General features: G+C 64.9%; 1 protein-coding gene across 8 annotated transcripts in view; it reads right to left on the bottom strand.

Moving 5' to 3' along the window:
• Nucleotides 1–25,683, bottom strand: part of KDM4B (lysine demethylase 4B) — a 117,324-nt gene that overhangs the window by 62,521 nt on the left and 29,120 nt on the right. For all 8 annotated transcript variants that reach the window (XR_011540746.1, XR_011540745.1, XM_070622684.1 and 5 more), the window contains exons 3-6: nucleotides 16,160–16,324; nucleotides 10,923–11,098; nucleotides 10,090–10,204; nucleotides 5,578–5,771 (exon numbers count right to left, since the gene is read on the bottom strand). Coding sequence is in view for 6 of the 8 variants with exons in the window: in XM_070622684.1 (XP_070478785.1) it covers nucleotides 5,578–5,771; nucleotides 10,090–10,204; nucleotides 10,923–11,098; nucleotides 16,160–16,300 (626 nt within the window). In the remaining 2 variants the exon portion in view is untranslated. The remainder of the gene's footprint in view (nucleotides 1–5,577; nucleotides 5,772–10,089; nucleotides 10,205–10,922; nucleotides 11,099–16,159; nucleotides 16,325–25,683) is intronic.

Raw genomic sequence — 25,683 nt, 5'->3', positions numbered from 1 at the left:
GCTGGGCAGCCGAGGGGCAATGGAGCAGCCCAGCGGCCTCCCTCCCTACAAGAGCCTGGCTCAGCCTCCCTGGGCACCAGACCCATCCATCAAGGGCCCAGGGCGCCCAGCCTGTCGCCCAAGCTACGCAGGTAACACGGGAGCTGGGCAGCATGTGCACACGCAGTGGGCTCCCTCCTGTGCCCCACGGCAGGGAGCACGCCCTTGAACGCGCCATGGGCACACACTCACGTCTGCACGCACCAGCACACACACACACGTGTGCACACACACCCACTCATACACACATAACACTCGTGCACGCACAGCTCTCCGGGGCACCGAGTGAGGCAGGCTGTGCCACCGGGCGTCACGTGTCCCAGCAGCACAGGCCAGGCTGCAACCTCTCCGTGAGGAAAACGCCAAGTGCTGCTGAACCCAAAGGGAAACCTCTCTGTGCCCCCCACCGCGCTCTGGCTTCCTGAGGGTGGGCGGGCTCCCTGGCCCTCCCACACGCGGCCCCCCTGCCGCCCCTGCACAAAAGGACCTGCTTGTCCCACCCAGGACCCTCCAGGAGCGAGTGGGGCTTGTGCTCCCTGTGGGAGCACAGCCAGAAGACCCTCACCCTGCGCCCCGCTCAGGGATGGGACACCCACGATGTGGGAGACCGGATCCCAGGAAACCAGAGCTGGAGGGCTGGGAAGCCGCGAAAAACCACCAGAGACAGAACTCGGGGGGCTGCCCTGCCACCCGAGCCACCTCCCTGAGCCGGGAACCCAAGGGATCTGGGAGGACGGGGTGGGGGGTGACCCTCACACGTCCCGGCTCCTCCAGCTAGACACACGCTGTGGCCTCAGCTGCGCCCTCGCCCTGGACGGGCCTCCTCTCCCCAGGTGTTTAGGATACAGAAGGAAAGAACAGGTGACTGAAGGCCACGCCTGCACCCGGGCCACGCGTTCCCTGCCCACGAGAGGCCCCGGCAGCCCGAGGCAGCCTGGCACACAGGCACACAGGACAAGCCACCAGGTGCCTCCACATGCGGGCAGCACCGCACGGCAGCAGGCAGGGACGGGCCCCTCTCGAGGCCACCATGTGTGCCAGGTGCCCCCGCAGGGGACGCGCAGCACAACCCGGGGCCCCAGACGTGGCCCAGGGGGATGGCATGGACCAGGATAAGGGGCCCTCCCATCCAAACTCGCCTGTCCTGTGGACCCAGGGGAGCAGCTGCGAGGGCGTGCGGAAGGCGTCCATGTGGTGGCACCGGTGGAAACGGAGCATTTAGCGCTACATCTGAGAACCCGCGAAACAACGCCAGGCGAGCGCATCACACGTCGGTTACACATCTTGATAACGAGCTGCCCACTGGCCCACGAGCTAACGAGGCCTAGGACCCACAGGGGCTGGAGCCAGGGGCTGATGGGCAAAGAGCGGCCCAGGACAGGCTGTGGGGACGTCTTCTCTGGATGAACCACGACCACCCGCAGGCTCCAGGAGGGCCTTGCCCGGGGGAGGCGTCTGGCCTGGGACAGCAGGGTCGAGGGGACACAGCCCTCTGCACGCCAAGCCCCCAGGCTGCCCCACACGGGGAGCCAGCCCCTCCCCACACCCATGTCCCCTCCCGCCCACCCTCGTGCCCTCGCTGACTGACTGGGCCACGAGCAGGCCGGCCAGGGCGCGAGCCGCGAGGGCCAGGTCTCTCAAGCCCCATCTCAAGAGAGATTTTGAAGCCCAAAAACGCTTCCGATGTGCTCAGCCTCGCCGCCCGAAAGCCCCACGCAAGGCCAGCCTCTCCAAGCCAATTCCACGCTTTCGTCAGCACCAGGTTGCTCACGTCACTTTGACACACGAGTCACACTACCAAGGTGGCAGCAGACCAGACGGCTTCACGAGACGCTAGAAATCTCAGCCTGTTGACACCTAAAATAGAGCCACTGAAACACTGAGAGGTGGCTGCAATCAAGCCACTGCTGATGCAAGAAGAGCAGCGTGATCAGAGGCACGGCCAAGGGAGCGCGATCTGCCGGGGGTGGGGGGGGCACCTCCTGCCCTGGGGCACCTCGCCCACACCCCCACCCCCCCCACTCCCCACTGGCGTCCCTGTGGCCCCAGGAGGGAGCACAGCCTGGAGGACCAGCTCCCGCAGAGGCGGCGCCAGCTGCACACGCCATCAGCCCCAGCGCACAGGCTGGAACCCAAGCCTCTGCCGGGGCCCCGCCCTCACGGGCGACACGCACACCAGCAGCAGACGCGGGAGTGTGGGCACCTGGTTGAGCATGGCTCTGGAGGACACACATGGGGCACCGCGCCCACACCTGGGCCCCACCTGGTCCTGGGAGAGCGGGCGGGGCACCCGGCATGACCACTGAGAAGCTGCTTCCCACAGCCGCACGCGGGCACACAAAGGCCCCCCACACGCAATCCCACCCCTCAGGACCAGAAACCAGGACCAAGGCCAAGGGGCCTTCCAGAACATTCTTCCAGTGCAGGCTCTGCTAACTGCTTCCCTAGCGCTCTGGGGATCGGGCGGGGGCGGGGGCAGGGATGGCAGGTGGTCCCAGGGGCCATGGGCAGCACGGACGGCAGGGGCAGAGCACTGGTCCTCGGGGAGCATCGGTCGTGCCGTGTCACCCAGGGCTTCTGCCCCTCATGTTCCCAGGGTCCCCTCTGGACAGCCTTGGGGATCTTCCGTGCGTGTCACCATCCTGGAAGCCAGTCCTGCACCTGCCAACGCTTCTCTGCGGGACGCCTCGCTGGGCCCCCAACGTGGCTTCCTGAGGCCACGACCCGGGACCGTGACCGGTGCCTCCCCAGCCTCGCTACCTGCCCACGGGCCGTGCCCTGCCCCAGGCCACCCACCCTCACACAGGTGTGTACGAAGGCCCGGCCCACCGCGGCCAGCACCTGCCCGGACTTGGCAGAGGCCCCTTTCTTCCTTTGCCTTTTTTTCTTTTTTAAGGAAAACATGGGTTTTCTCCCCTAAAGATGGTTCTGGCTGGTGCCCCTGAGCAGAACCAGACCAGAGCAGAGGAGAGGGGGCGGCCCCACCCTCCTGCTGCCTGTCCCAGGCTTGGGGACACGCTGCCCCGGGCCCGAGTCTGCACAGGACGAGGAGCCGGGAGCCTCCACCGCGGGGAAGGGCGGCAGCGCCATCTAGCGGCTCCCGGGGGATATCCACCTGGAGACCCGGCAGCTGCTCGCCAGGCCACCGCCACACCCCGCAGGGCAGTGTCCTAGCCAGCGAGCCCACAGTGCACACACACTCACACATACGCACAGACATGCTCACACTCACAGACACGCTCACACTCACATGTACACACATGGACATGCTCATAGTCACACACATACACACAGACATGCTCACACTCATATACACAGATGCTCACACAGACACGCTCACACGTATACATACATACATGTTCACGTACACTCATATACACATAGACACACTCACGTATACACAGACATGCTCACACTCACATGTACGTACAGGCATACACATATACATTCACACACACATGTACACAGACATGTTCACGTACTCACACGTACATATACACACAGGCATACTCACACATATACACACACATACACACAGGTGTGCCCACACACAAACACATACACATTCACACACACGCTCACATATACTCACACAGACAAACATACAGATACATCTAGTCACTCACACATGCTCACACTTCCACACACACACACCCGCACTCGCACATGGGCCCAGCCCGTGGTCTGCAGTGGCCGCAGGCTGGTCACCCGCGCTCAGCCCGCCCAGCCCAGGAGCCCCTCCCCACAAGCCGTGTGGCCAGGCCCCGCTCCTGCCACGGCTGGGGCCTGGGGCAGTGTGCGGCCCCTCTCCGCTGGGCCAGGACTGGGGCCTCCGTGGAGTCACAGCCTGGCCCTGCCATGCAGAGAGGACGGGAGGGGACCCCTGGGCAGCACTGGGACCACCTGTGCTCAGGAGCACCCGTGTGGGCGTGAGACTCAGGCCTCTGTGGAACGGTCACCCCAGCCCCCCATCTCTCCAGCTCCGTCCTGAAGGTCAAGGCCTCCCAGCCCAGAGGTTTCCACGAGCGAGGGTCACACAGAGCCACAGAGACACAGAGACACGGACCACAACACGCAGGTCGTGGCATCGTGAGAGCTCCCAGCAAACGCACAATAGCGCCACTCAGGCCAGGGCCACGGCAGGGAACAGTCCCAGGACGCCCGCCCTGGTCCCGGGAAGTGTGGACGTGTCACCTCCTGGGGCAGAGGGGATTTGGAAGATGGGTTAAGGCCCCTGAGACGGGGGTGACCCTGGATTCCCGGGGCCCAGGGTCATCCCAGGGTCAGAGGCCGAGATGGAGACACTGCGCTGCTGGCCATGCAGACGGAGGAAGGGGCCCCGAGCCCAGGACGCGGCGCCTCTGGAAGCTGGAGGAGGCGGGACACGATCCTCCCCTGGGGCCTCCGGGACCCGCCCTGCCCTTCCCTGGGTTTTAGCTCAGGGAGGCCATGTCCCACTCTGACCTCCAGGACTCTCAGAGAATAAACACATGTCGTGCAGAGGCGCTCGGCTCGCGGTCCTGAAGCCCCCAGTTCATTCCCAGGGCTTCCTTATCCCGCCCAGCCTGTCCGAGCGGCCGCTGCCGGAGAGCCGGGAGGGGCTCCTCTCCATCCACATCAGCCGGGGGTCGGGGGGGCACACAGCTGAGGGCAGGGAGGGGGCCTGGCTCCCCAGCAGGGCCTTCTCTGGCTCCTGGGCCCCCTGAGCCGAGGGCCCCAGGATGTCCCAGTGTCCTACAAGGGGAGGGGTGGCCCTCCCTCTGAGCCTGGGGGCCGGTCTTACGGCTCAGGGGCAGCTCTCAGCTGGACAGCAAGGCCCAGGGCGCCTTGGCCAGGGGCTGCCTGGGTGCCCCCTGTGCTGTGTCCCCTGCCCCACCCCCACGTACACAGGAGACGGCGCAGCGGCTGAGCCCGCTTCCCCTCCACCCCTCTGAGCCACGACGGGACCTTCTGCAACAGGTGGACACCGCAAAGCCCCGCTGGGAAGTCTCTGCTGGAAACCCCGAGAACGGGGGGGGGGCCTGCACAGAGGCAGCTCCAGGGTCCCCAGCAGAGGCTGGGCAAGCGCAGGGTCTCAGCTCAGATTCCAGGACGCAGGGGGCTCACCTGCAGACTCAGAGTGGGGCCGGACACCGAACCCAGATGCCCACGGGAGGTGCGGGGGGCCCAGCGCTCCAGGCCACCCACCCCACAGCCCGCGGCCCCCGAGAGCCCCCAGCACAACCGCCTTGCCCCTGACTCGGCCGAGTGGTGCTGCAGGGAGCTCAGCCCCCAGCGGAGGCTCTGGGGGGAAGCACGGCTCCAGGGACCAGGAAGCTCGCTTCTGGGGGCGTGCGGGCCCTCAACCCCAAACCTGGTGGGGACACTGAGGCCGCCTTGGAAGCCAGCAGGGCCCGGGCCCGCAGGTCTCAAGCTGCCAGAGGCCCTGACCTTTGCCCTCCCCGCCCACCAGCCAGGCCGCAGGCCCAGCCACATCCCAGGGAGCCACCAAAAGCACCCCCACTGCCCATCCCCAAGCAGTTGCTCCCAGCCACTCACCAGGACTTGGGCTCTCCGAAGTGCAGGTAGTTGATGCTATAGAGGTCCATGTCCTCCGTGTGCCAGGCGAACGTGGTCTTCCACATGCCAAAGTACAGGTAGGGCGTGTTGACGCCCTCGATGATGGTGCCGCACTCCCGCTCCACCATGTCCAGGATGGTCCGCAGGTTCCCGATGTTCCACTGAGCCACGTCCTGCAGGGCGGCCAGCACGCGGTCAGGGGCGGGCCGTCCCCAGGACACACCGCCCTGGCCACCCCCAGACGCTGGCAGGAGAACAGGAAGGCCAAGGCTCATACCCCCGGGCCCTGGGCCACCACGAGGCCTCTGCAGAGGGCCCCGAGCCCGCCCACCCTGAGCCCACGCAGTGTCTGAAGCCCACCACGGGCGCCATGCCCCGCAGACGCCATCCCTGCCACACCAGGCAGCCAGGCGGGGCGTCCCTGGATCCCAGGCTGAGCTGCATGTGACTCATACACAGCGAAGGCCACAGTCTGGTCGTGAATCGTTAACGTGCCTGAAAGTCAATGACACGCCGAGGGGGCCCAGCCCAGCACCTTCCCACGGAGGACACGGGCATGGCCCGCAGAACCAGGCACGAGCCCGGAGTCCCCACCCACCAGACTCCCCTGTTCCTACTGCCACCAGCAGACAAACCCGTCGGGTCATCAGGCTTGTAAAATACGCCTGAATCGACTGCCTGGCCCTGGAGACCGTCGGGGCCTCCTGAGACACGGGCCACCAGCAGCACCCCTCGAGGCCCAGAGCCACCTGCCCGCCTGTTCCGTCCACGTCACAGGCCCTGGACCTGGGGCGTGGCCTGCAGGAGATGAGCCCTGGCGCGGGCTGAGACCCCAAAGTGGGGGCCACGACCAGACTCTCATCACAGGGCTGAAAAAGCCCAGGTCAGGGGCACCGGAAACAGGCCACCTCCCTAAAGCGGGGTCCGACTCGCCACACCATCCAGCCCACACGTCCACCGTGTGGCTACGGGGGGACCCAGGGCCTCGCTGAGCCGGGCAGTAACTCATCCTGTGACCGGGCAAGGCATTTCTCCGCTCTGGGCCTCAGTTTCCCTGCCTGAAGGAGCCTCCCGCACCAGGTCAGACACCACGAACACAGGGCCCTGAAGCCCCAAATCCCTTCCAGAACCTCCCGCGGGCATCGCTCGTCGATCTCGGCCTCGGCCCACCGAGCCTGCACTTGGCCGCGGGGCCCTTCATGGGCCCTCACCACGGCCGGCTGCAGGTGGCACATGGGGGCAAACCCAGAGGCCCTGCCTGGACTAGGTGGCAATTTTTGAATTTTTATTTAAAAACAATAACGTGGGGCCCTCATGAGAATGAGAAGACAAGCCACAGACTAGGAGAAAACCTTTACAAGAGACACATCTGATAAAGGACAGGTGCCCAAAATATCGAAAGAATGCTTGAAAATCAACAATAAGAAAGCAAACAACACTTTTAAAAAATGGGCCAAAGATCTGAACAGACGTGTCACCAAGGATGTCAGCAGACGGCAGCTGAGCACATGAAAAGATGCTCCACATCGTGTCACCAGGAAAATGTGTATCAAAGGCACCACGAGGGACCACTTCACACTCGCCAGGACCACCAGAAGCAAAAGGCAGAAAATGACAAGCACTGGGGAGGAGTGGCACCACCAGAATGTCACACACGCTAGTGAGAACGTACGGGGTGCAGGGGCCTTGGAAAGAAGCAAGCCAGCAGGTCCGCAAAGCGTTACACGTGGAATTGCCACGTGACCCACAAACTCAGCTCGTTGGTCTAGGCGTCTGCACGAGAGAAATGAAAACGTGTGTCCACAGCAGCGTGATTCACAATGGCCAGAAGTGGAAACCGCCCAGTGGCCACCAGCTAGGGGAGAGTCCACACACGTGTCCCCCATACGCTGGGACACAACGCGGCCGTGAAGAGGAGCGAGCCCCCGACACAGCCGCACGTGGACGGACCAGCATACACGACACTCAGGGAGAGAAGCAGACACAGAAGGACACACGGCGTGTGACCCCATGGACATGAAACGTCCAGAGCAGGCCGATCCACAGACAGAGAGCGGGCTCGTGGGGGTCAGGGGCTGGGGAGGGGGTGGGGGTGACAGCTAACGGGTCCCCAGTGGTTTTTTGGGGTGATGGAAATGTAAAATTGACAGTGGTGACATCCCACAACTCCATGAATACACTAAAAACTGGTGAATTATACGCCTGAAATGGGGGGAACTGTGTGGTGTGTGAATTATATCTCAATAAGGCTTTAAAAAACAAAAGAGAGACAGTAAGTCGGTGCTCAACAAACAACCCACCCAGCATTAGCTTCCTACAGCTCCATGAGCACGATGGCGGATCACGCAACCAACGGGCGTCTGACTTCACGCGCATCTTCCACGCGAGCACGTGACCTTCGGCTCTGCCGCCCGTCACTGCTGGGCTCCAAGCCCTTCCCAGGAGCCATGACTCATCGACCGGGTGGCAGGGCTGTGGGCCGGGACCCGGCTGGCGGGAGGCCCCGAGACCGAGAGCTGCGTCCAAAGTGTGCCCAAGGCAGGAGGGGAGCGAGCAGGGGCTCAGGGCGCACAAGCTGGGGCCAACGCCAGCTCCAGATGGGACCCGGAGAGCACGGCGAGGACAAGGTTCCCAGCCACTGAGCCTCAGTCCCCACCTGAAGGGGAAGAGCCTGGACACTGGAAGGACGGAGCGCCACAAACACAAAGGGTGGGGTTCAAAGTGTGGCTCCTGCCTGGGAGTGCAAGGCTGCAGCTGCAGGGGCCCCAGGAAGACGCCTCTCGCCGTGTCCTCGAGGCCCGATGCCACACGTGGGATGCCCGCCACTGTCCTGCCCCACGGCTCCCAGAACGACACCAGAGGGGTCGAAGGTCCGGACCTGACCCTGACCCTCGGCCGCCAGGGGACCGCTGCCCTGGTCGCGACCTGACACGGGAGTTGGGAGACTGGCCCCTCGCAGAGAGCAGAGAAGCGGGGAGCAGTGGCAGCATCAGGACCATCAGCCGCCACCGAGGAGGCCCAGGGGACACAGCCCACGGCCCCAGTCACCCAGCCTCGGGACCTCGGGCGAGCTGGCTCGTGGTGCCAACACACACGTCCACAACCAAGGCTGCCGACAACCAGGGCGACAGCTCCCGGTCTGCAGGGACAGGCGAGACCCGGATGGGGAGCCGGGGCTGGGCGCGCGGGGACACAGCTGGTGCCCACAGAGGCCTCTGGACCTTTGCCCCAGGGGACAGGGCCTCAGCAAGTGTGCTGTCGCTCTGGGGTCGAGGTCAAGTAGACGAGCTCAGGGTCACAGGGAGAAGCCAAGCCTCCCGCGTTGCTGAGGACTGCCGCATGCCTGCTGTGCCCTGCTTTCTCGATGGGTAGACTGAGGCCCAGGAAGGAGGAAGCAGGGCCAGGAGCAGGCTGGGCTCCTGAGCTCCTGGGGCGAGGGTGTCCCCCTCGGTTGCTGGGGGCAAGCTTGCTTCGATCCGGCCTGCTCTTCCAGGTGACAAACGCCCCCACAAAGCTGGGCGACCGGGATGCTGGACGGCGAGGCCTGCAGGGCCCCCGCGGCAGCCACGTTTTCCCAACACACTTGGGGAGCACAAGCCACCGCTGGTTCTCACGGCTCCCCTCCCAGGCGCCCAGAGGGCCCGACCCTTCACACGAGGCGCTTCGTTCCCAGGGCCCAGCGGCTCTGCCAGGAGCACGGCTGAGTGGACCGAGGGGGTGTTCCGGCCCGATGTGACCTTCGGAGGGGCTACGGGGGAGGGGAGGGGCCGGATTTCAGGCCAGGGCAGAGCACACACAGGAGGGAGGGAGGCTGGCAGCTCCGAAGTTCACCCCAGCGGATGCACCCCAGGGTCCTCAGACACCCATAAATATTAATTAACTCCCCCCAAAAAAACCCAGGTCCCACTCAAACCCCCTGCCTGACCCCAGCACCTCTCTGGGGTCCGTGTCCGGGCTCGGCCAGCGTCTGGGTGACGCCCCAGGTGGCCCTGAAGACGGAGGAGCAGAGGCCCTGCCGTCGCCCGGGTGTCTTTGCACGGGGACTAGATGGGTAAACCCCCAGCAGCCTGGCCGGCCGAGAACTCAGGGCCCCCAGGTGTGCAGGAAGATGGGGTGACAGTAACTTGAGAAGAAAAGTCCTCGGACAACCGAGAACCGAGCGAGGCCCCGGGAGCAGGAGCAAGAGGCCCGGAGCCGCCCTTCCAAGGCCGCGGGCGACGGGGCTGCCGGCTCAGGGAGGGCAGGCGCCAGCCTCGGGCAGGAAGGATGCTGCGGCTCAGAGACCACAGGACCCCCTCTGTTCGCCCTAAGACCTGGCGCACGGCTGTCACCAGAGCCCAGACAGCACGCCTGGCCGGGCTGTGGGCGTCACGTACCTTCCATTTTCAGGAGGAGGTCCCAAGCACCCCTCCCCCTCTGCCCCTCCCCAGGGAACCGCACCCCCCTCTTCCCCAGCACCTCCCAGCCCGGCCGCCGAGACCCGGTACTCACGTCGTCGTACAGAGAGCCGCTGATGTCGGCGCCGTAGATGGGCGAGACGAAGGTGAGGTTCTTCCAGTACTTGCGCTCCAGGTCGTCGAAGTCCTGATGCCGCGGGGTGCAGTACCTGGGTGGGCGGCACGCGGAAGGGACAGCGCTCAGGCCACCGCCGGCCCGCAGCCGGAGAGCACGGCGGTGTCCAGTTAGAGAGGGGCATCGACTCTGGGGTGAGCGTGTAAGGACAGGGGCAGGGCCTGGAGACAAGCCACGTGTCCCCTCTCGTCAGCTGCCCGGGCCCCACGCCAGGGACAGCGGGCACAGGGGGAGGGATGCGGACCCTGACGGTTCTCTGCAAACACCGGGAGCACCGCCGGGCCGGGACAGCTGTGAGAGGCAGATGAGGGACGCGAGGGGCCGTCCTCCAGCAGAGACTGCGGGAGGCGGGGCAGCAGAGCAGGGAGTGAGGGGGGCCGTGTGCCCGAGAGCTCACAGGTGCGTGCATGAGCATGCCCGCGTAGGAAAGCACCCCAGGACCAGGGACAGGGGGAGCCCCGAGGGCCATCCGTGCTGAGGGCAGTGAGAGGGGGACGGCACGGCCCGGGCACATAAGGGTCTGGGTTTCACCCTCTGAGAACTGGGGCCTCCAGGCGCCCCCAGCGCCCACAGACCAGGCAAGATGCGCTTTGTGAGGACTGCGTGCACCCCACTGTCCCCCACTCTCCTGCCCCACGGGGCCCCAGGGGACAGTGTCTTGCAGAGCTGGGGGCCACCAAGGGCCCCACAGGCCTTCGAGGGGTTGGGGGGTTGAGGCTTGGGGGCCCCACACCCGCCCGGGCGGCGCGTACTTCTCGCTGTTGGCCAGGCGGCGGTACTCCCCGACGGTCATGGCCTTCTTCTGGATGTTGTACTGCGTGAAGAGGCCCGACTGGCCGGTCACCACCTGCTGGATGGGGGCCGGGATGACCACGTCGTCAATGTCGTCGTATGTCTGCCGCGGCTTCCACTCCTTCGGAGGGATAATCTGCGAGACCAAGAGGGGGTCAGGCGCCTCCAGGCAGCACGGCGCTCAGGGCCAGGCGGGGGTGGGGCAGAATGCGCTGTCCTCTCCTGGGAGCCCAGGGCCAGGCCCGGGCGCCACCCGCAGGGCAGAGTGGTGCCTCTGGCCCTCCACCCCTGCTCTGGCTCCATCCACCCCTGCACCATCACAGAGCGAGCGACCGCGTGGGGTGGGCGTACGCAACGCTGCCCGGGGCTGGGACACCGGCCCTGGAACGCTGGCCTTGTCGCGGGGCTCTATTGCGGTGCCCTCTGGTGTGGATGACAGTCCTATGGCCCAGCTCAGGACCACGCAGACAGGGCCAGGAGCAGAGCCGGGAAGGGACAGGTGACGCTCATTCCAGGACCCTCATCTCACTGACGCCTACTGGGGGCGGGTCACAGCTCTAGGTGCCGGGAGACGGCGGAAAACAATGGTCATGGCCCCGGCGGGACTCACGCTCTGCCGGAGACGGCAGGTGACAGGTTCTGGTTACAGGTGACGGAGGTCACAGGTGTAGGGACTGAGAATAAAAGATGGAGAAGGGCTGAGGGAGACGCCCAGAGCAGGAGGCCTCGGGGAGGGTGACGGCTCTCAGGGGAGGCGCCCTGAGCAGGTCACCTCTGAGAAAAGTCTATGTCACGACATCCCCCTAGCAGGCAGCAGCTCTGCCCCTGCCCACCCTCTCCAGGAGGGGACACTGAGGGCTGGCAGGAAGGGCTTGACGTCCCCCGCCCGGGCAGGAGGGGCGCTGGGCCGGGACACCTGTGCCCCAGGCCAGGAGGGAGCGCGTCCCTTGCAGAGACATGCTGAGCTGGCTCAGGCTCAGGAGTCCCCTCCCGGCCCCTCCACCCTCCTCGTCTCCTGTCCTTTGGGCAGGGCTGACCTCGGGCCTGGCCGCGGGCCCCCTGGGCACCGAGCACACTTCTGTGCAGGACCCCCCAAGGCCAGCATGGGCTGGTCCCTCCCTGTCCTGGGTGGGGGTCTCGAGCCCCAAATGTCCTTCCAGGGCGCCCAGCGGCTGTGGGACAGACAGCCACCCGTTCTCAGGGCATTGGCCACGGACTCGGGGAGGCTGAACCCCGCCCTGCTCAGGCCGAGAGGACCACCGTGCAGATGCCAGAGTTCCGACGGCTTCCAGAGCAGCTGACGCCCACTTACCACCCCCAGGGACCCGCCACCACGTCGGTGGGAGAGAGCGCGCTTCACAACAAACCACTTGTTCTCTGGCCGCCTGTTAAAGAGAGAACAGAGCTGCGCCTGTCAGCACTGCACGGCTCCCCACCGAGTGCACACGCGTGCCCACCGCAACGGCGGAAGCTGCGGTTCTCACAATGGCGGACCTGCCCCAGGGGCCACGGGGCCACATCTGGGGACGTCTGCGGGTGTCACACTGGGGGAGCTGCTGCATCGAGTGGGTGGGGCCGGGGATGCTGCTCAGCCCCCCACAGCACCCAGGACGGCCCCCCAGAGGTGAGCCGGCCCCCATGTCAGCCATGCCGAGGGGGTCTCCAATCTAGAGCTAAACGGGACAAGCCACCTTCTGATGACGCGCCTGTCCCGTCAAGCCTCTTTCTGGGGGCGTCTCTCCTCCCCCGTCTGTGTCAACTGCAGCTGCAACGTGACAAGGCGCCCAGGATGCTGTGTCTGGTGTGAGGCCACATGACCACAGAGGGCGCTGGGAGCAGCCTGCCGGCCGACCATTTGCTTAGGCTTCAAGTAAGAAGCCCGAAGAGCCAGGTGATAAATGAAAACACGCAAAAATGAACAAACAAATGGCTGTGTGCTGGGATGCGCAACATTCTCTAGGGGAAATTCTGTGAGTAGGGACCACAACCCCGATCGGCTCAAGGACGGCAGGTGCCGCCACCTCTTCTGGGACGGCCTGTACCCTCCGCAGGACAGCCAGGACGGGGACAGAGCCCGTCTGCCCGGGGCTCGGCCACGGCGGCGCCAGCGGAGGCCCATCCACGGCCCCAGACGGCGGGGAGAAGAAAAGCCAGCCCACCCAAGTCCCCAATCACAGACGCCACGCTCACTGGATGGCCGCCAGAGGCCACGGGAGGCCAGGACGGCCTAGTATGCACACGCGCAACCACGCTCAGGCTCTGAAAAGGCCGCGTGAGCCCAGGGCCACTTCCGGCTGCTCTGGAACCGGAAGCCTCTGGAGAAGCCCGTGGGTGGCAGCGAGGGACCACGGCCCGCACCCTGACATGTCCCACGACCAGGACCTGCAAGGAGGCTCTGCAGGCGAGAACATCTAAAGGATGCCACCGAAGGACCCAGAGCACCCCGCCTGGCGGCCCCTCCCCCAAAGCTCCTGGGGGCGAGCCTCGGCCGGCTGGGAGGGAGAGCAAGGCCACACACCACGTGAAGGGGGGACGCCGGGTGGGCGGCTCAGGCTCGAGTCTCGCAGCAAAGCTGGGGGAGTCTGTGCACTGGGGGCCGAAGGCATGGGGGACCTGCAGTGGGCAGGAGCGAGGGGCCAGCGTCTGCCCCCAACTGCCTGGTCCCAGCGCCATCCTGAGCGGGGCAGGCCTGGCGGCTGGGAGGAGCCAGCACGGCCTGGCTGCAGGGACCGACTGAGGGGAGCGCCGGAAAGGGCCCAAGGCACCCTGTCCCCCAACGCCACACCCGCCCCTGCCTGTTCCCTCCTGCCCCGGCGCTTCCTGAGCAGCCAGAGGATGCCCAGCCCTGCTCCCCAGGGGGCAGGGACCCCTGAGCACACACAGAGTGGTGAGGAACCTGACAGCCCCCGACAGCCGCCGTGTGGGCCCTGCACCCGGGCCGCTCCAGCTCCAGGCCCTGCTCTGGCTGTGCCTGAGCGCCCACCCCCACCCACCCCCACCAGGGCCTTAAGGGCACCAAGCACAGCTCTGACGAAGGAAGGGAGCCCCCGGCACACGCACACACGAGGGTGGCCAAGGCTGATGAGACCAGGGTCCACAGAGCTCGCTCAGGCCACAGGACCGGGGTTCCCTCTCCTGGAGGCTGGCAGCCCCAAGAGCCGAGGGCCCCGTCCAAGTGGAGTGGGGGTGCCCAGAGCCGGGGCTCATGTGTCCCTGGGTCCATCTGTCCCCACAGAGCGGAGGGAGGCCGCGCAGGGACCAGAGGCAGCGGTACACGTGCTGTGAGGCGGGAGCACAAGTGTGAGCATGGGCGTGTGCGCGTGACTGCCGCCCCCAGGCTCTCTTGGCAGCTGTGGGGAGTGCCTCCCCACCCCTCGGTCCCACAGGGGCCCTGCGTCTGTCCCGCTGCCCTGCCCCTCAGCCGGCTTCAGAGAGGACACCCGGCCCAAGGGCGAGCGCCAGCCGAGAGAACGAACACAGTCGAGAAGAGCAAGGAGCCAAGGGCAGAGGGAAGCCCAACCGGAAAACGCCCGTCCACACGGCTTCCCGTCGAGCCACATCAGCCGGGGAACCGCCCCCCTGGACTCAAAGGCTTGAAGCTCAGAGGAGCCGGGAGAAGGAGCTGGTGAAGGTGGAGACATGGCAGAGAGGACCAGGCCCCAGAAGGCTGGCCCGGAACACAGAGCCAACGGGACAGACGCGAAGGTGCCCCCGGCAGGGCCATCTGAGACACTGACTTGTACCACCTTCCAGGCAGAAAGGACGACCTGGATGGAGAGCAGGTGGGCACCACGTCCAGGACAAGGGGACGGAGCCCAAGGAGAAGGCAGGCCCGAGCTGCGCTCACAGCCAGGACTCGCAGGCCTCACTCAGTCTCCCCACAACCAGCGAGCCGCCAAAGTGTGGCCTGACCGGACACCAGCCGATGGCCAGCAGGCAGAGAGGCCCCCACGGACCCTCAGAAGCCGCAGGGCCCCCGGGCTGCCAGGGCCTTCCCGGAGACGCCCAACCTCAGCCGCGCGCGTCGGGCTGTTCACAGGGAGGACTGGAGCCAAAATGACAGCGGCGGCCGCGGCTCCCGGCCCAGATGACTCGTCCTGCTGTGTCCGTGTCCTCACGATGCACAGGGGACAAAACTCGAGGGGGGCAAGGAGGACGCTGCAGCCCCCCCTCCGCGTCCCCTGAGGCCAGGGCGGCAATGCAGCCAGGAGGGGAAGGACAGAGAAGCAGGACGAGCCACACCCGCGGGGGCAGGCGGGGCCCCTCTCACCGCCCAGCCCACGGGGCAGACACCGCTGCCAGACCGGCCCGCCACCTGCTGTCGTGCAGCCCGCCAGCGAAGTAAGCGGTTGGGGGAAAATCACAAAGAAGGACATTTCAGGATGACTAAAAATTCTGTGAGATTCATGAACACAATTCCGTGGCGCGAGCGCGCCCTGGTCACGGCTGTCATGGCGGCGGAGCTGAGGGAGGTGACAGAGACAGTCGGGCCTGGGAAGCCAAAGACGTTTCCTGTCCGGCTCCTTGGGTCAAAGGTCTGCAGGGCCCGGGCAAGGAACAGAGGACTTGCGATCAAGATGAAGTGACAGTCACACAGGAAGCAACCAGAAGAGCCCAGAACAGCCAGACTGTGAATCTTCCGGAAGACAGCTGAGCAACGCCCCACACACGGGGTCAGGGACCCACAGCCCCGCCTTCAGAGCGTAGGCGGCCGTTTATGTTAAAAACGACACAGGGCCCGCTTGTCTGTCCCCACACACGTGTGGACACGTATGTGCAGACCACGCCAGGGAAACAGACAGGAAACTGGCCAGGATGCTCCCACAGAGAGGAGCAGGGAGAGGGGGCAGCAGAGGGGGCACTCCCGCGTCACTCTGCCCTGTGGGCACCTGAATCTGCGTCACACGCACATCATGGTCTCAAAACGACCACTGTTTATGGGGAGACGCTGACGCTCTCTCCCCCAGGCGGGTGACGCGTCCCCACGCTGTGCTCACTGTCGTCTGTGGGCCCGGCGGGCCAGCTCCTGCAGGGAACGGGCGGGCGAGTCACTGCTGAACTCGGGGCCCAGCGCCCGGCACAGCGGAGACTCCGTCACGTCTGTGGATAATGGCGGCTCAATGAACTGACTAGCAGGGGACGCGCAGCCTTCAGACACGGCCACGCTGGGCCCGGCCCGGGGCCAGGACGCACCCACCTTGGCCAGGCCCGCCCGGTGGGCTCCCTGGGACTCGATGTAGGCCACGTATTTGTTGAAGTCCTTGAACTCCTCCATGGTCGGGCGGAACGTCATGATCTTGCAGCTGGGGTTCTGGGCCCCGTGGTCCTCAGACCCCATGGCTGCAGCTCAGAGACGCCACACCTGCGAGGGGAGACAAGAGAGCGTGAGTGCGTCAGCCCGTCACCGCGCGGCCCTCGTCCCCAGAACGTGCTGGGCAGCCCACGGCTTCCGGACACCAAGGCTGCGGGCCGCGGCTGCGCTGGGGCAAGGGGAGGGCCGAGGCCCCTCGTCACTGGGCCTGGCACAAGAGACGCACGACTTCAGCTAATCAAAAGCAGAGGCGCCCAGTCCTGAAGCCAGCGCGACACGGCAGCCAGCGTCACACAGGGCCTCGGAAGCAAGTGCCTCCCCCCGGCTGGCAAGGTCCACCAGCATCAGCTCCGATCGTGCGTCCAGCTCGAGCCGGACCCTGCGGGACAGCAGCACCAGCGGGTCTGAAGGCGAGTGAGACGGGGTGGGAGGCCACCTTCCACGGTGTGAACTCGAGAGCAGGGACCCCACCCCAGAGGGGTCCCCCTGAGCAGTGGGTGTCCCGCCAGCCCCCGCCTGGATGCTGCAGGCAGAGCCCAGGCCCATGGGCCACGGGCAGCCCGGGGCGGCGACTGGACCAGATCAAGGCCCAGCCAGCATGGCTGGTTTGCAGACCAGAAACGCCCCCAGGCCGGATGTTAGGCGCAGAGGGGACAGTACGGCCAAGAGAGGACACAGGATCGGGGCTCCCCATAGGGCAGAGGCGCTCCTGGAGCTGCCCACTCCGTCCCAGGCGTTCAGGGGACCCAGTGGGGCAGTAGGTGGCCCACCTCAAGCATGGGCAGCGGGTGACAGTCTCTGGGGCATGGTCACTGCTGGCAGGTTAAATTCTCCAAATCGGGGCAGAAGGACAAGACCCCCCCAGGACCTGGGCGAGCTCAGAACCTCAGCGAACAGAGAACCGAGGACGAGGAGGACGCAGCCGGGCACAGCGAGAAGGCAGAAGCCCCCAGGCCTCCAGGCCCTTCCGCGTCACCGAGGCACTGCCCCGGGTGGGCACTAGAGGGCAGCACGCGCCCAGGAATCGTGCTGAGGCCGCAGCTCCCAGGCTGTTGGAGGCCCTGCCCGAGACAACCGACCCGTCCCCCGCCTGGGTCAGCACGGCGCGCTGACATCACGCTCCCACTGGACTGTGGGTGAGGGTGCCCGGCCTTCCGTCCCGTGTGCACAGTGCATCTCGAGGCTTCTCCTCGCGGGAGGCACAAAGCTGGGGTGTGCGCAGCAGGCTGTGAGGGCCGAGACGGGAGCTCTGGCCGGACGGCAGGGACGCACCGTGGAACGCGGCTGTCACAAGCCCTCTGGAGCAGCGGGCACCAGGGCCCTGACCAGCCCAGGACTGACCCCCACGCCAGCTCAGCCCGGGCCCCTTGCCCACGGCCAGGGCGCAGGAACTAAACCCCCACCCGCCACCCGACCTGAGCCCCCAGCCCAGCGGCCCGTTCCCCTCCAGCCCAGACCCGGCCAAGGGGGCTCCCACAGGACCCCGCGGCACAGCGGCCCACAGGACAGCATGTCTGTCCAGGGTGCTCACAGCCTGGGTGCAGACTAGACCCCACCGCTCTGGGAACACCACCAGCATCGTTGTGGAGCCGCACTGGGCTGCGGCTGTGGAGGGGCCGGGACCTCGGAGCAGACGGGAGAACAAGCCACGGTGGCCGCTCAGGAGCCTTCCTCACACTCTCACCACCCAGCCCCCACTCCTGTCTCTCCACCTCGCCCCTGTGTTCCCGCACCCCTGGGGGCTTGTGGCCCCTGAGGCCAAGAGCAGTGGCTCCCAAGGGTCCCGCGGGGACCAGCGACCTGGGTCCCCGGAGGGGAGCCTGTCCTCCGCAGTGGCTGCCTCCGTCGGTGGGAGACCGCACTGTGGGGCACGCCCACCTGCTCCCCAAGACCAGCTTGTTCTGGGCGGCCCCAGGGCCCCCCACAGGCTCCCACACGTCGAAAGCTCGATACAGGATGAGCTCTCCATCGGGGAGGGGACAGCAGACGACAGACAGCAGGGGGAGATTCTGTGCGCGCCGGCCGAGGGCTCCACCCCCACCGCCACCGTCATCCAGACTCAGCTCGCGGGCTGTGTCATTATTTTTCCTGTCTTATTTGTGCCTTTTGAAATGAAGGTTTTGAGTAAGTAAATACAAAGGAGAAAATTAAAATGTTTTATAATCCCAACACTCACGCTTTTTGAAGGCAGGGAAAGAAAATTTCATGTACGTGTTCAAGAAATAAGAGAAATCTGACTGAACGCCATCCCTGAGCCAACCTTCTGTTTCTGGAGACGGGGGGAGGACCAGCGAGAGCCACCCTGAGGGAACTCGCAGAAGAGTCCAGAAAGAGCGATGCACTCTTTACAAGACGGCGCCACCCCACAGACGCGGGCTCTTACAGCTCCACGGTGACAAGACCAACAGCGACCAAAAAGCACACAAAGGGCTGGAAAAGATACTGCTCCAAATAAGACAGACAAACGGCCCAGGAGGACACGAAAAGATGGCCGCGTTTGTCATCAAGAAACGCAAATCAAAGCCAGCGAGACAGCCCTCACGCCACTGGGACGGCCACGATGGAAGAGACGGACAAGGACAAGTGTTGGCGAGGACGTGGAGAAGTCGGCACCCTCCTGGACTGCTGGTGGGACTAGAAAGCGGTGCGGCCACTGTGGAAACAGGCTGGCGGGTCCTCAGAAAGGGAAACAGACAATTATCTGACCCACAGTTCCACTCCTGGGGGTCCACCCAAGAGAAAGGAAAACACACCTCCCCACGAAAACTCGCACAAACGTTCACAGCACAGGATTCACAAAAGTCGAAAGTGAGAACAACTTAAATGTCCGTTGATGGATGATGGATCCACACGTGTGTCCATCCACACGCTGGAATATTACGCAGCCGTGAAGAGGAGCGAGGCCCCGACACAGCTGCATGTGGACAGACCTGCACACACGACGCTCCGGGAGAGAAGCAGACACAGAAGGACACACGGTGCACCCCAGGCTGAGAGGTCTCTATGTGGTGATGGAAATGTTCTCAAATCGATCCTGGTGACGGCTGCACAACTCTGTGAACACACTAAAAGCCGTGGAACTGCACGCATCAAGTGGGTGAACTAGGCGCGTGAAGCACATCTCAATAAAGCCGTTACCCCCCAAAATAAGAGAGAGCTGGGGGAGGGGAGAAGGAAAGGGCAAGGTCCTGCCGTCGCCCAAGAGAAAGTGGGGCTCTTCTCCACTGATAGACGAGGGAGACGTCACGACCCTGTGCGACGAAGAAGAGAGACATTCTGGGGACAAGTGGGAAAAGGGCTGGATGTCAGACGACACTAGGAAATGTGGGCAAGTCTTAAAAGCGCCCTTCTTAGGACATTGCTGAGTTACGTAGGGAGGGGTGGCATCACGCTCGCAGTGTACTCTAAGACGCTTCGGCAAAAAAACACCTGCATGCGGGGACACAGCGAGAGCAACGGTGCAAACGTCCCTGTCTACCCGATGGCCCCCTCCACCAGGCCTTCCATCACCCTCTGCACCCGCCAGGCACGCCCTTTGTTGGGACCCTCCTCCCCGGCTTCTGCTCACAGGGCAGCAGCACAGGGCCAGGCTGGGGCGAAGGAGGCACAGGCTCAGGCCACCAGCAGGTCCCCGTGGCGTGGAGGGTCCCCAGGCCCCGCTCTGCCCGCCCGCAGCCCACTGGCCCGCCTCGGGGGCGTGGGTGCCAGGATCCCCTCTGCTGAGCAAACGCCGGGCCGGCTGGGGGCCAGGCAGGGTTCTGGTGCTGGAGCCAGAAGGGGCCCCGTCGGGGACCACACAACGTCACAGAGCGCAGAGCGAGAGCTGCGAGAGAGACGGAGTCCACGTGCACAGGGAGCGCCGGTGGCCGTGGGCTGTTAGTTGAACTCTAACATCCAACAGGAAGGGGGTGCGATCCACACAGAAGCTGGGGGTGGGAGAAAATTCTGCAGAGGGAAGGACCATCCTGGCAAAGCCGGGGACAAGCAGCGAGCACAGCGAGGCGGAAGGGGGTCGGCGAGTAGAGAGGGCCGGCTCGCGGCATGTGCCGTGCCGGATTTGCTGGGAGCGCTGGGTCGTTGAAAGCCAGGAGACAGGTCCCAGCTACACTGGGAGAAACCCTCCGGCTGTGGGAGGTGACCGTATAAATACGCAGGGCTGGCCCGGCCGGTCACCTCGCCCCAGCTGATGGCGCCCTGACAGTCTACACGGTTTTAGACCGGGGGCCCGGGTCTCGCTGTGGCCTGGGCCTCGCAGGTTCTGCAGGCGGGCCTGGCTGCGGAGGGCCGAGTGGCAGCTGGGGTACAAGGGGGGAGCAAAGGGGACAGTGGTGGTGGTGAGAAGTCAGGGGCTCTGGATGTGTTCCCAGGGCAGAAGAGGGTGAGGAAGCAGGAGCCGAGGCCCCTCGGGCTCTGTCTGAGCAGCTTCTTTAGGGAAGGTCACAGCCCTGCTGCCCATGGGGGACGGGCAGGCGGGACAGGCCAGTGTGGACGAGACTGTGGGCGGCAGTGTAATGTCTCCCAAGACATCCCTGTCCCCATCCCCAGGAGCCAGCTCTGTGCTCCTGTCCATGGCAAAGGGAGGGTTTGCAGGTAGATTAAGTCAAGGACCCAAGACAGAGGCGGCCCTGGATTCTTGGGGAGCCCAGTGTCATCACAGGGTCCATGCAGGAGGGAGGCAGGAGGGTCAGAGAGAGAGGGGGACACGGGGGAAGCAGAGGCTGGAGCGAATCGAGGAAGGGGCCCCGAGCCAAGGACAGTAGGTGGCTCCTCGAAGCTGGAAAAAATGAAGATTCGTTCTTCCCAGAAGCCTCTGGAAGGAGCCGGCCCTGCCCGCACCTGGACTTCCGTCCCACAGACTCGCCTGACCTCTGACACCCAGATCAGAGCGCAGACGCGGGCTGTCTCAGTCCCTGCATTTCTGGTCGCCTGTGACGGCAGCTGTGGGAACCACGGAGACCCAGAGAGAATCTGAGCTCTGGGCGTTGGACGCACGTGGCCCCCGAGCCCCGCGGAGACTCCCCCGGCTGCGGAACTGGGCCCGCACGACGGCATCCGGGCCTCATCTGCCGGCCGTTCAATCCAGGCGCCGCCCCGTCCACCCCGGCTGCCCCCGGCCCCGTGCCAGCCCTGCCAGCTGCACAGAGGGGGCGACACCCTGAGCCCCACCAGCGGGGGCGGCTGCTGGGTTTCTTCTGCAGCAGGACAGGCAGCCTCCAGGGACCCTCAGCGGGACCCTTGGCGGGACTGTGGCGGGAGGCAGCTCACCCTAGCCAGCCCTCAACACCTCTCGCAGCCAAGAAATGGCCCCTTTCTGCCCGCTCCTCCTTCCGAGGCCGAGAGCAGCCCTGAGTACGCGCTGAGACCCGCCGGCTGCCGCGCTCTAATGGACGGATCATACGGCGTGTGAATTACATCTCAATAAAGTTCCTGAAAAAAAGCCGTTTGTCGGGACCCTGCAGCCTGACCATCCAGCGTGTGGGGGCAGGGCTGTGCTGGCGGCCCCTCCTCACACCCGGGAGGGGACGAGCATCCTCGGCCCAGAGACGGCGACAATGGTGACAGTGGGCAGGGCTGACCAGGCCGGCCCTCGGGTCTGAGTGCTCTCCGGGTCACGGTCGCCCTGGCCCAGGGCCACCCTCCTGGGCTGCTGCACTGTGCTGGCACCACCCATCGTCTTCCACTCGGGGACTCGGGGCTGGGCCAGAGGTAGGGACACTAGCCGACCCCGAACAGGCCTCCGCCCACACGGGGGCTCCACCCCCAACAACAGCCGCCCCCAGGAGCAGGGCTCTCCCCAGGAGCCCGACAGAGGGAGGGTGAGAAACACCCCAAGGGGTGGGCCTCCCCACACCAGGTGACGGCCCTGGGGCCCGCACGCGCCCTGCCATCCTCCCAACTGTCTGAGAACAGGGTTCAGAAATGAGGTAACCAACCGGACGCCCTTTCCCTGACAGTCAGCCTGGTCCTTCTCACCCGTCGGGCCCGGGGCCTGACGAGGGTTTATGGGGCCCGAAGGTGGACGTTTCCAGAAGGCGAACGGGCAGAATCTGCAACCTGGAGGTTTTGACAAGAACCAGCACTCCCTCTGCTGGAAAGGACGTCCTCTGACACAGAACCTCGTGACAAAGCTTAACCGTGAGGGGCACCCCATGTGGGAGGAGCATGACGGCTCTGTGAGCACCAGTCCGGGTGTCCCGGGAGACGCTGGTCCTTCTGGGCGGGCATCTCCCCCACAGCTCCCTCCACCTGCTCCCGGTGTCCCCGCCCCCACAGGCACGGCCATCAGGGAGAGCCCAGACCCCACCGTGACTCCCAGACAGCGGGGCCCAGCTCCACATCGCGCGGCCCCGGCCACCAGAGCACAGTTCCCAGCAGTCTGAAGGCGGAGGGGCCCTGAGCGGGTCAGGCCCGGGAGCAGCTGGCTGTCCTCACGAAGCCTCTGACAACCCACCACGGGGGTGCTGGGAAAGCCCCTCGAGCCCCGCGCCGTCCCCCAGCCGCGGGCCTACCACGCGGCCCAGGAGCAGCTCTGAAGGCCCCAGCACGGGGACGCGGGGTCCCTTTGCATCACATCCACCTGCTGGGGGCCTCGTGCGAGGAAGGGGGAGACTGGAGGCAGAAGACCCTCCCTGGGGCACCAGCTCCAGCCCAGCATCACCACGAGGCGCGGGTGTGACCCCTGACCTACCGGAGCCCGTAGGCCGGGGCACCCGCGGGGGATGCCCACCTGCTGCTCATGGTCCCCGCCGACCTGGGGGCAGAGGAACCCTGCTCCCGCCCGCGGCTGGCCCGGGCACCAGAGCTGGTGCTTGTGGTGCCGGCAGCAGGAGGACGAGGTGGCGGGAGCGCGGGGCCAGGAGGCGGCAGACGAGTGTAGGCTGCAGGCAGAAGGGCCAGGAGCAGCCCTCGGAGGACACGAGGCCCCAGCGAGGGTGCCAGACCTGCTCCAGCTAGGCCCCTGAGCTGGCTGGACTGAAACAGCCACGGGACCAGAGAGAGACAAAGATGCAGAGCCCAGAGGCGGGAGGGCGGGAGGCCACAGCCGGATGGCCGACTAGAAACGCGAGGTGGGGCCACAAGGATGGTGGCCAGGCTGGACGGGGCTTGCTGGGGCCTGAGCACCAGGCCGGTGACTGTCCACATGCCCCCGATGGACACGTCATGTCCAAGGGCACAGGGAGCACCGGCCGGAACCCTGTGCACGCGCTTCCCACGGCCGCCGTGACCAAGTACCACAGACCCGCAGCTTCAGACGTCGTCGACCCATCTGACAGTCTGGAGTCCAGAAGCCCCACAGCTGCCACCCAGCCGCGCTCCTGCTGGAGGTCCCTCTGCCTGCGTCGTGCTTTCCGCTGCTGGAGGCCCCACGTCCTGGGCTCGGGCCCTTCCTGCCTCCACGTGCACGGCCAGCAGCGCAGCATCTCCACCTCTCTCTTCTCTAATTCCTCATCGTGTCCCCTCGACTGCAGCCCTCCGAACCTCTAGCCTCCCTCTCCTAAGGACCCTGTGATGACACTGGACCCACCCAGACGATCCAGGATCGCCTCCTGTCTCCAGACCTTTCACCCCATCTGCGAAGCCCTTTGACCCTGGAAGGAGCATATCCACAGCATCCGGCATGAGGACGTGGACAGCTCTCGGGGCACCACCCAGCCCACCACAAACACCGAGTGAAAAACCTGCCATGCAAAGAAATGAGGAACAGTTGCTGCATCCCTTGGCTGGAGGCACCCGCCACGTGGCAGTCCTGGGAAGATGCACACGCAGCCTACGCTCCACAGACAAGAGCAGAGACAGGACAGGCCTGAGCGATGCAGACAGAAGCCGCATCAGGTCATCTGCCCCCCAAAATGACTTTGGCCTGCAGCTTCACGTTGGCGCAGGCGTCCTGCAGCTGGGACCCCAATAGGCGGGACCTCCAGGTGGCGAGGATGACATCTCATTCTTCCCCCAGACATGAGGGGGAGGCTGCAGGAGGAACCAGGAGATGCAGACCACACCTGCAGCTGCGTGACCGCCCTGGAGGTCCTGCCGCCCGGTGTCCCCGTCCCCCGTCCCCAGGAGAGCTAAGCGCGGGGAAGGCCAGGCTCGCTAATCCAGAGCTGGTGTGTGCGCCCAGGGACCACAAGGACAAACAGCGGAGTGAACAGCGCCAGCGCTCAGAAGCCTCTCCTCGCTGCGTGAACAGGCCCCAAGGGCCAAGCCCTGGAGGATATCGTGGGCTGAGGGAGCGCCTCTGAGCGGCTCTCAGGTGAGGCTGCTGCCCCAGCTCAAAGGCCCTCCTTCCAGCTAAGTTCACGACATGCCAGGAGGAAGAGCCCCAAGGCCTTGATGTCACAGGGGCCACCCCCAGAGCCCGCGACAGCAGGAGCGTTTCACTAACAGACGCGTCACCCGTCTGTGCTCACAGATGTAAAAATGGGGCTCCTGGTGTGTTTTTTTACTGTGCACGAAAATGCTACCAGACCTGCAAAAGCAGACCCAGCAACATGCTGAGGAGGAAGAAATGCCACAATTAAGAAAATCAAGGAGCAAGCAAGCAGCTAGACGGGGGTTTGGGGGGAAGAGGCTGGGAGAGGAGCCCAGCTCGCAGCCGCCCCGGGGCCCCTGCCGCTCTCTGGCAGCCTGGCTCTCCCTCCCGCCCGGGCCGTCCCGCTCTAAACCGTCCAGTGGGCTCTCGGGCTCAGATGCGGCTCCACAGCAGGGAGAGGTCGCAGGAACTATTCGGAGATGTTTCTTCAGAATCATGGGAGCCCTCGCTGGTGGGAATGAGAGACGGGTCCTCAACAGGGTCCACGTGGAGTGTCCACAAGACCCAGCAATTCCACTCCTAGGGGTGCACCCAAGAAACAGGAAAACAGGTCCACGCAAAAACTTGTGAATGTTCACAGCAGCATCATTCATAAGACTCAAAAAGTGGGAAGAATCTAAACGTCTATCGACAGATGAGCGGACACACACAACGTGTCCCCCCACACGCTGGAATATTACACAGCCGTGAAGAGGAGCGAGGCCCCGACACAGGTGCACATGGACAGACCTGCACACACGACGCTCAGGGAGAGAAGCAGACACAGAAGGACACACGGCGTGTGACCCCATTGATGCAAAACATCCAGAACAGGCAGATCCACAGACAGGGAGCGGGCTCGTGGGAGCCAGGGGCTGGGGAGGGGGTGGGGAGTGACCACAATGTATGGGGTTTCTTTTTGGGTTGCTGAGAATGTTCTAGAATTAGATAGTGGGGATGGTGGCACAGCTCGGCATACACACTAAAAATCACTGCATTGTGTACTTTAAAGGGTGACTATTATATGTGAACTACGTCTCTATAAAAATTAATTTTTATGAAGTCCAAGGCAGCCTCGTTGGGACCCGCCAGACCACAGTAAACCCGTGTGGTTTGTCTC

This window comes from Equus przewalskii, chromosome 6 (genome assembly GCF_037783145.1).
Source record: "Equus przewalskii isolate Varuska chromosome 6, EquPr2, whole genome shotgun sequence".
NCBI lineage: Eukaryota > Metazoa > Chordata > Mammalia > Perissodactyla > Equidae > Equus > Equus przewalskii.
The sequence above is the reverse complement of the archived record's forward strand: the minus strand, read 5'-3'. Positions and strand labels throughout refer to the sequence as shown.